Source organism: Rhamphochromis sp. 'chilingali' (genome assembly GCF_963969265.1).
Source record: "Rhamphochromis sp. 'chilingali' genome assembly, chromosome: 5".
NCBI lineage: Eukaryota > Metazoa > Chordata > Actinopteri > Cichliformes > Cichlidae > Rhamphochromis > Rhamphochromis sp. 'chilingali'.
Genome location: NC_137932.1, coordinates 13,080,713 through 13,091,247, shown reverse-complemented (window position 1 = coordinate 13,091,247; position 10,535 = coordinate 13,080,713). Strand labels below are relative to the sequence as shown.

The window sequence follows — 10,535 nt, the reverse complement described above, 5'->3', positions numbered from 1 at the left end:
AAATGAAATGAGTTCCAACTACTTAAAAACCTGTTATAAGTTCATACACCTTTATTTTTTGAGTAGTTTGAACAAGTTTGTTTTTTCAAGTTATCAGTACTTGAATATATTGATTAGTTTCTGGCATTGCCCTCAAATAATTTGAGTTTTAACACTGACGTCACTTACGTGCCTACGTACGTACCTACGTGCGCCACCTGTTTCTTTATGAAGTGCTGGCAACCATCTTGGATTCCTCGCTTCGAGTGCGAATGCCCGCTCATTACTCCGAAAGAAACTTGTGGAACGTTAATATCCGAACAGAAATAAAAACATTTGTCAAGGGGTTTTTTGCGGCATTGCCTTTGACGCTGGATAAAGGAGGGCATGCTATGGTATGTTACGGACTTTTGAACTGGAACAGCTAACGCTCTGCACTTGGCTAGCTGCATTTACCGCCTTTGCAGCATCTTCAGGAGCGCTTTTGTGGTAAGTTTTATTTTTCTGAAACTATAGTTCTCCATTGTAATATGGGTTTTTATCGTCATAAATGTACAACTCTAGCAGGCATTTAAGAATTACATGCATGCGTCGTTTTATCCATGTTGGTTTGGCCCCAAAGTGTTTTGCATGAATTATGCTAATAAGCTCATATTTAGTATAACACATTATTAGTCCGAGCAGAGGCTGGGACTAATAATGTGTTAATAACTTTTCTAATCTCTTACTATTTTAAAAGAAGTCTTTAGAAGGCGTTTCTGGATTTGCAGATTATAAACTGCCTTGTGGTTAAATTGTTGAATCAATATGCACTGCTGCGCTGCTTCACACTTAGCGCATACGTGGATATTGACTTTGGCTAACCCATTTGCTAACTGGTGGAACTTAAAACTTACGTTTAGTTCTCTGGAGTTGTACATATTAAAACTGGGGCAGCAAAATTGTAGGCACAGGACATACTTACAAAAGCAGTGAATAATCATTACATAATTACGCGGTAGAACTTGGTTTACATTGCAAATAGTTATGTATACCAAGTTGAAATGTAGAATCTTCTGAACTGTAAAATTGTTGTGCCTGGTCTATTTTAGGTTAGCTTAAGGGTGAATCCATCAATAATATATTTACCAAACAGTTATTTTTTCGTTTTATTTTATTCTGATGCCCAGTGTTCATTAGTGAAAGACTTAGTTTTTTATCTGTCAGGGGCTGGGTCTGTGAACCAGCATTTTGAGTTTATTTTGTAGTTTTGCTTTCTTATGTTATATTGAAATGAGGTGAAGTTCTTGTATTGTTGTTATTATTAGTTAAGGTTTAGTTGAGTTCTGGGCTGGTTATGTTTCATCTGTGTCTCCTTGGTTATGTGTCTTTTCTGTTCTCTGTGTAGTCTGTCTTGTCTTCTGTGTTTTACGGTTATGTCCATGCCAGGGCAGAAGTAAATTTTCAGGGGTGAAGATGCTGTTTACCTTGACCAGCTAAGACTACAGATTGTAGATGAAGTCGAGAAAAGTGAAAAGAATCCTGATTACAAAGCTGATGCACACAACTTTGGCCTTGCAATGCAAAGAGATCATCAATGATGACCTACCAGTAGGTCAGATCCTGGATTGCTGGCCTACTCTGAAATCCCAGTCCCAGGTATGAATGTATATAGATGTATCTAACAAGGTGTATTTTATATCAACTCCTGTTATCTGGCCTGTCTGAACAAATTATGCCTTTGGAGTGTAAGGATTTTGATGTATTTTGCAAAGATTTATAGACTAATTGAAACTTGTAAACACAAATGTATCCTGTGTGTTCAGATCTGTGCAGAATTCCACAGGATTACAAACCTCCACCTGAAGAACCACTTTTATGCTGTTGGACCAACATGCTCCCCGGCTCCAGAGCTTATTCAGAAAGAAAGCTGTTTGCACAGGGAACGTGTCTGATGTCCTGTCTCAGCTCTTCAGAAGCTATAATCTCCAGGTTAGTGGGTTTTTGTCTTGTTTTTGAGCTTTATTTAATTTGATCAATTTTTCCAATTTTAATTACCATTCTTGACTAGGTTAGCCAATAATTTAAAATAAAAATTTTCTTGTGATGTAGGAACAAGCTGATATCCATGCCCAAAGTGCTGGTGTGCTTCATGCCCTCTCTGCCTATTTGTACGAAGACACCTCTACCTTCATCAAAACATGGGATGTAAGTTTTGGACAAAGTTGTGAACAATATCTTAGTAGCATCCTTGTTTAGATTTCTCAAAACATTATGACACTTTGAGAGTTTGAGAAGCATCTCCATGCTTGGATCTGTCTACAACAGTGTCCATGTCACATAATGGAAACACTACATGTTTTTAATGTGTGTAGACCTTCTATAATGTTCCTAGCCCAACCATACATCACTATACAAATGAAAAAAATATATAACTCCTATTGACTTTCTGTTGTTATTGCTACGAAGAGGTATGACTTTGCTTTACTAAAAGTACTATTTTTGTCAGTTTGTTTTTTCAAATCTTTGGTGTGTTGTGGCTTTTTTGTTGTTCAAACAATTGATTTCTGAGCTAGTAATAATCCAGAAATGTGACTTGTATAGATGAAACTAAGAGAAATAGGAATGCACTAACATGAAGTAATTTTGTTTTCTGTAGATGATGCATTCTGATAGACCAGATATTAGTGAAGTGCCACTTGGACGACTCCTGATCAGAGCCAATTCCAGCGATGCAACATTCTTCTGCCCTGAGAAGACTGCAGTTTTGGTCGAGGGTAACATGATCATTGTTTTCACCACCCTGGCTGATGCATTTCTAGTGATATTTGGACTCACCTACGCCCTGCACCTAAGCTACCCAAAATGTTTGGCCAACATTTTTGACTTCATTCAGAACGTTTTGATGGGTCTGGAGGGTGGGAAGTTGAAGCCCAAAGTGCTGAGTCTTAAAAATGATCTTTTGGCAGCAGAATAATGTCCAGGGTTCCTACACAGCCCTCAAGTGCCTGTTAAAGCAAGTAATTCAGTTTATCATGTTTCCAAGTCTGGATAAGTTTGTTTTTTTTTTTAAAAGAGAGAATAGAATAAAGAAATCTTTGCAGACTCTGTTTCATACTTCATTATCTAAAAGCCACATACAAAGTAAAAGGGGTGATTTTATTTTATTAATTTATTTTTTTCCCCCAACATCACTTGTGTTTTAGTTGATTTTGATTGTGTTTTTAGTCAGATAACTGTAAATCTATAGAGAAAATGAAGGACAATCTCACTACATTTCTGGCTTCTAGGTGGGATCTTGAATGTCACGTAAGGAACGTTCCTCCTGAACTATTCATAACTGACATAAGGCGCTAAGGAGGTTTATAACACTTTGTTTTATGTCTCTAAAGAAGTATTTTTCTATTTAATGTTTTATTGCTTTGTTGTTGAGACTGTGATTGCACTCTACAAATGTGCATTTTGCATAACCACAGTATTGGCATATTAAAAAGGTTACCAATTATATTTCAGTGTATTAGCTGCACTATACTATACTATTACTTTCATTCGGTTTTCCCACCTAATAATGCAGGATTTTCTTTTCCTTTTGTTTGTTTTTTAATAAACAGGCCATACTCATGTGTTAATCAAATTTGAATACTCTTAAAACATGTTGTGAATTTCTTTATTTCTAATATTGTAACCTTGTGCCAAAATTTCCGACATTATTCCCTATAAAATGTGGTGGATTTATGTCTTTGGGCTTTTTGTTAGAAAGGCTATGTGTTAAAGTAACTCAATAAATTTGTAACTTGAATTTATGTTTTCTGTCTTATGTTTTTACAAGTGTAATTATTTTGGGCACTTTTTTTTATATCAAATTCAAAACACAGTAGATTTGGATATTACAAGCATTTGTTTTTTAAATTTTTGAGTTGTATTAGCTTAAAATGGTTAACATTTTGAAACTAAAAATTAATTCCTTAAAGTTACTTGAGCTAGATTTGTACTTGAAACTCAAAATATCAAGTAGAGAGTACTAAACCAAAAATGTGGATATAACATAAAAACATTTGTCAATGGTACTTAAAAATATTTATCTAAAGCTAATAAATAAAGTGTGTTTATTTAACTTTTATTTTTAAGTTTTAGTTACTTAAAATATTTTATGTAATCAGTTTCACCAAAAGTTTTGAGTAAAATTAACTTATTGGGTTTTACAGTGCATCTGTACCAGTGTGGGCCCAGCCAACAGTTTTCCAACAGTTCCCTCTGCTGGCTAAAGCTCATATCACTACTGGAAAACAATGTCAATCATTTGCATGTGACTTAATTTATGAATGACTTTGATGTCTTTTACATCAAAGTTATTCATCCAGAACCTTTCTAACACGGGGTTGGACCCCCTCCCCCGAGGAAAACACAAGAGAACTAAAGGGTTTAAGCCAGGGGCGCGGTTTTTAACCACACTTTGATAATAGGAAGCAGTGGCACAAAAATTCAGATTAAAAAAAGAAAATTGAATAATAACAAGAAGCAGCTTTGATGTCTGCAGCGCTGCTGGCTTTGGATCATTTGCACAGATTAAATTGTTTTTTTTTTCAGTATTAGTTACTTTATTACTCATCTCTCTATCTCTCTCATACATGAGTCAGTGCAAACCGCAATACATAATTTAAACAAAAGATACTTACAGACTGTCACTCATTCACACCAGAGAGAGAGAGACTGTGGTAGAAATGTGTGCCTGAGGCTGTTTATGCCAGGAACTCCCGTAATCGGTGAAGAGGCAAGTTTTTGTTTGTTTATGATACAATACTGGGCCATCTCACCAGATTTATTGTATCCACAGAGACTCACTGTCTAGTAGTTATATCAGTAGGTGTTAAAGTATAGTGTGTGTCCCAGTTCTGTCATTATTGTGTCTTTACTTTGTTGATCATTTTTGTCATTTGTCAAGTTTGTTGCATTATGCTCTAAACTGAATTCTTTCATATCTAACTTTATTTAAAACACAATTGATTTGTGTTTTATTACAGAATAAAGGATGGCATGTTGGCTGGTGTGTCTTCTTTTGGAATCTTTATTTTTCTTTGTACAAAGATGATAAATTCAGGGATTGTTCATTTCAGTCTGCTGTTGTCTGTGTTTTCCATCATTTTTTTTGAAGGTGCTCATAGATACTCCCTAAAACTGGGTGTTGTAGTCATCTTTTATACCCTGTGTAAACCAGTTTAGACTATGATGCTGTTTTCTCAGTTTATAACACAGCATATGTGTATTTGTTTGGAATCCATTCTTAGCAGAATATTTGACAGAATATTGAGTGCTGAGCACTGCTCCTGGGATGTTAAGGACCTGAAGCATCACAATGCTGTGACAGGAACTCCTGCTGCTGCCTTTGCAACCAGAAAACAGTGGCATTCCTGAAGAAACTCACAGCTCTGAAGTTTTGGTTTCATGCTGTGAGGAACACTATATGAGCGAGCAGATGTAGAGCTTCTCTGCAGTTGTTTGCAGACACATCTGAACACTGCATCAAAACAAAGGTTTTCACACAGTTGCGCTCTTGGTATCTTTACAGTGATACCCATTACTACTGAATGATAACTAGTTTTCAAATCTAAAAAGAGGAGCCCAAAGAAACCTACCGCCTTATCTTTTCTCATACCAAATACATATATACTCATATTCCACTTTATTAGGTACACCTTGTTAGTACTGGCTTGGACCCTCTTTTTTGCCGTAATTCTTCCTGACATAGATCCAACAAGCTGCTAAAAACATTCCTCTAAGATTTAGGTCCATATTGGCATGCTAGCATCACACAGTTACAGATTTGTCGGCTCCATGCCCCAATCTACCACCTCTCAAAAACGTGCTATTGGATTGAGATCTTGTCACTGTGGAGGTCACTTAAGTATAGTGAAATCACTGTCATGCTCAAGAAACAAGTTTAAGGTGAGTTGAGCTTTGTAATGTGGTCTATTGTCGTACTGGAAGCAGCCATCAGATGGTGGGTACACTGTGGCCATAAAGAGATGGACATGGTCAGCAGCAATACTCAGGTAGGCTGTGGAGATTAAGCAATGCTCTTGCGGTACTCAATGGCCCAAAAAGCTAAATATCACAGAGACATTACACCATCACCTGAACCTCTGATAGAGGGCAGGACAGAGCCATGCTTTTATCGCGTTTACGTCAAAGGTGCAGCACCTAATAAAGTGGCAGGTGAGTGTGCATACTGGAGTAGATTTGAAGCTGGTGGTAGGTAAGTCAACATGTTTCTGTTGTTTGCGGCTATCCTGACGCCTCTTCAGCAGGAACTGTTGGCCAAAGGTCAGAAAAGGACAATGTTCACCTCACCTGTTCGTCATGTTGACCCACAGCTATACTAAAGGGATCGGGGAGTTGCAGTATAATGTGGGCGTGGCAGCAAACCGTTTGTAGCGTGCAAAGTTTATTGTAACAAGATCATCTTTTTATTTCAAAGTAAAATGCATGAAGTACAGTAGGTCTAGATTCATGGCTAAGCGTTTTTATTAAAAATGTCTCTCAAACAGCGGTAGGATTTTCATCCGAATCCCAAGCCTGGTCTGTGTTTTTTTGTTTTGTTTTGTCCCCCCGCAATTAGAGCATCATCTCTCTGTAGTTGAAGCCCACCCCCGCCCTTCCTGCGCAACGAGCAGAGTAAAACCAAGAGCCAGCTCAGAGATGTGCGATAGACCCAGCAGCCACGGAGTAGGAGGAAATGTTAACTGGAGCCTGTGATTAATTCATTTTTGGGTTTTGGATTTTTTGTTTGTTTTCTTTCTTTCGTTTAAAGAAACGCACGTAAAGTATTCATGTTGCCCGGATAGAAAGCGATTTTTGGGTCCACCAGCCCGCAAAGAAAGGCTCACCAAGACATCATTAAACGCAGATTGCACCAAATCGATTCAAGTTTTATCTGTGTGGAGTAAAATTACTCCCGCCCCCACCAGACTGGACTAATGATGGCTTTAATGGTTCACCTGAAGACGGTCGCTCACCTGCGAGGGAAAGGTGACAAGATCGCCAAAGTTACATTCAGGGGTAAGGATATATATGTATATTTTTTTAATTATTCTTTGAAGCCGTGTGTGTTTGGAAACCTGATCGCGCTGTGTGCTGTGCCCTGATTTGCGTTTCGTTACACAATGTGATGAGAGCCAGTCAGCCGCTGCATAAAAAAGTTGGAAGAGCGAGAAAAAGAGTTTAGTTGCAGGCAAAACAGAATAACTGGTCTATATCACAAAGAGAGATCGAGTATCCAAGTCTTACGTTTTATTTCATTATGTTCGTTAATATGGTAAAAAAAAAAAACTGATAAATTAAATTCTGTCTTTTTTCCTTTATATGTTATATACATCATGTAAAGTACTACAAAAATTAATACCATTTCTGCCAAGAATGGTGAATGTAAATTCAAAGCTTTTATCTCTTCTATTTTTAAGTGTATCATAAAAGAGGAAAAAACACCAATCTTGGCATCCCTGAAACATCGATTTCCCATCACTGATTTTCAGTTATTTTATTTACTTTCTTTCAACTTACTAGAACAATGTGTTTAAGAGGCCAGTTTAGACTAAGCTGATGGCATCGATTGCTAAAGATGTGGCTAAAGATGGAGCTTTGGGAATGTTCTGTGTAAGATCTTTGGAGTACTAACCAATTCACTCAAATCTAAGAGTCAGAATTGTAGCCACGACCTTGCACTCTCTCTCAGAGGAGATGAGAAGACGAAGTGAGTTGTGGAAAAAAGGGTTTAGTTGATTTATTCATGTGTTTCACGTTCTTATCGTTTGCTTTCCGTGTGCTGTGTGTGTGAGCAAAATAATGTGAAAGAAACTGAGACAGGAAGGAGGAGCGGTGTGTTTTTCAGCACCCTGGACAGTGATCAGTCCACTGACAGGTGCTCAGTCCCTGTTGAAATCAATGCAGCATCACAATTGGAGAAGATGTTACAAGTGCACTGCTGCCTCCTTTCCTCTTGGTGTGTGTGTGTGTGTGTGTGTGTGTGTGTGTGTGTGTGTGTGTGTGTGTGTGTGTGTGTGTGTGTGTGTGTGTGTGTGTATGTTGGGGGAAAAAAAGGATAACTTCTAGTGCAGTGGTCTGTGCTGCAGTGATTGCACCAGGGTCTGGATATTCTATGAACCGTGCCTTCACAGTCAGTGACTGGATCGTCCGCTCTTTCCTCAAAAGTCCATCTGTCAGCAGAGTAGCTCCACTTCATTCATGTATAATGTTTTAAAAATTTCAAGAAAATTTTGTGTGTTTCTGTATCTATACCCAATACAGTCCATGACCTGAATAGGAATTTCCTTTGTGATCCTCTACCATGAGTTTGTTGAAGTAAACAGATATGAAGGAATAGCAGAGTCACAGGAAAGGTGGCTGCACGTATGGTTGAACATCAAGCCCAACATTTAGTGAATCAGTTTCATCCAAAAGCTGAATAATTGCATATTCAAAATTATCCAGTTAAAGAGTTCAAGCATATTTATTAATAGCCACTCAGCTGCTGGAGGGGAAATTTCATTTCCATTTTTAAATCTTGTCATTTTATCTCAGACTCACAATTTCTTCTCCATTCTTCCAGCGCATTTAAGTTTAATTATTCATTTATTTGAGCTAAATAATAATCTTTTAAATACTTCCCAAATTTGTGTGTTAATCACAGTGTCTTAATCAGCCTTGTATCCCCACATATCCTCCGGCGCCGTGGGTTTTTGGTTTAGGCTGTCAGTGGAGTTTCCTGAGCACTTAGAGTTTAAAACGTTTCCTGTCTGGAGAGGAAGCGGTCTGCCAGGAAATAAGTGCTTTGGTGCTTTGTGTAGCTGTGTATCAGACCTGCACTAAGTTCAGGAGGAGTTTGGGGCCATTTTTAATTACAGAACAGCTTCAGTTTATCTCTCTTTTTAGGGTGTCTGGTGTAAGAAACTCATTCAGTCATTATTCTGGCATTTCTTTGTACCCCAGCTTTCTGCCTTGTTATCTAGCATCTATAAGTGTATAAGTATGAATATGTAAAATATCAGATGCATTTTTGTCAACCCTTTGCTGCTTACAGAAATCAGCAATTACTGACCAAAGGTCTTTTAATGTCTCTATTTTTGAGGTATTTTGTTATCATCAGATGCTTAATTTTTGTAAGTCAGAAGAGTCCTATAACCACCCCGAAGCTGAATCAACATGATATCTCTGGAAGGGGGGAAAGGTGTAATAAAAAAGCTTCAAGCCAGTGCAATAAAGACAGCTAATAAAAATGGATTAAATGCGACGTGATGTTCTATCTCTGATCTAACTTTATCTGGTTGTTATTATTTGCTGTCAGAAACAATAAATCAAGTCAAGTCCCTTCAAAGGAGGGTCTTCAAAATGTAATTGATTTCCCGACAAGTCGTTGATGAATTCTGGTTGTGTGATCGGCAGCTCTTGGCTTTATCAGAGAGCTGCACTTCGGCTGTTGTTGCTCCTCTTCTGAGTAGCCTGCAGCGATACAGAGCCATACTCTATGCAAGAATTAATGAAACCTTATCTCTGTGCTTTACAATATTAATTTTCAGTTCATTCACCCAGGCTGTCTTCCTCTACGTTGGCACTTATCAAACTTCTCTTTAACCTCTAGGCACTTAACACAGCTGCTTAGACAGTTTGTTTGTTCTTTTTATTACTCAGAGTCTTCCTGATTCACAGGACAGGAACAGAGCTTGGGGCAATTTCTTGTATCCTGCGGATATTTTTAAAATTCCTTTTCTCTGTGTAGCACTTTATTCTGCAAACAGACACTTGGTATGTTTACTTTTTAAATTAGGGCACCTATTCAGCTTGTAATACCACTTACTGCCCCCTAATGCACCAGGAAATAAGGTAAAATTAACTGCAGAGATTAAAATACATAAAAATAAACAAATGTTTCCATGTTTCTACTCAACACTCTAGTTTTCTGCTTTAACCACATTCTTGCAAAAACTTAAGAAAGCCTTAAATGCACCTCTGCACCCTCTTCATTCATGTGGGTTTCAGACTTACACAGTGTTCTCCATCTTTCTCTCTTTTAATTTTCATCTATCTGCTTGAGATAACAAAAAATGACTCTCTGTTCCTTTTCTTTCTTTCACCTCAGGTCTTTCATAGCAGCTCTTTAACTCTTTATCTTTGACTGTTTCATCAAGGCCAAAAGCCACACCGATTAGCAGAATGTTGTTTTAGTTTGGTGTGGAGCACCTTACATAAGTGTCACATGGTCTGCTTTTCTAAGCCCACATCTAGTTGGATGAAAACACTGGTATGACAGCAGTGCCGCTCTTTTCAATAATGTAGGAGGAATATTGTCTCTCTCCCTCTCTGACACTGAAGTGGTGTTTATTTTCTGAAATAAAATTCAAAGGTTTGGGGGATTTATAAGGTTCAAGAGAGTGTAGGAGTGAAGGCAAAGAGAGACAGGAACACTTTGAAGTGGGATTATAAACTAGAGTCATATTTGTGCATTGGTAAAATTATAACGATAAGCTTACGTCAAGCATGACATCTTTAAAACCTGAAGGTTTTGTGCTTTTGAATGTGTGAAAAGA

The 10,535-nt window shown here is 37.7% G+C and overlaps 2 protein-coding genes across 4 annotated transcripts in view; both read left to right on the top strand.

Moving 5' to 3' along the window:
- Nucleotides 1–3,726, top strand: LOC308397120 (uncharacterized protein). The gene is made up of 5 exons (XM_080882849.1): nucleotides 1–468; nucleotides 1,367–1,617; nucleotides 1,785–1,950; nucleotides 2,071–2,166; nucleotides 2,618–3,726. Exons 3-5 carry the CDS (start codon nucleotides 1,837–1,839, stop codon nucleotides 2,933–2,935), a joined length of 528 nt encoding a protein of 175 aa, XP_080738975.1. The 5' UTR covers nucleotides 1–468; nucleotides 1,367–1,617; nucleotides 1,785–1,836; the 3' UTR covers nucleotides 2,936–3,726.
- Nucleotides 3,727–6,688: 2,962 nt separating this feature from the next.
- The window catches only part of otofa (otoferlin a), an 86,643-nt gene continuing 82,796 nt past the window's right edge, over nucleotides 6,689–10,535 (top strand). For all 3 annotated transcript variants that reach the window (XM_080883641.1, XM_080883643.1, XM_080883642.1), the window contains exon 1: nucleotides 6,689–7,014. In XM_080883641.1, coding sequence (XP_080739767.1) covers nucleotides 6,933–7,014 — 82 coding nt within the window. In that variant the 5' untranslated portion in view covers nucleotides 6,689–6,932. The remainder of the gene's footprint in view (nucleotides 7,015–10,535) is intronic.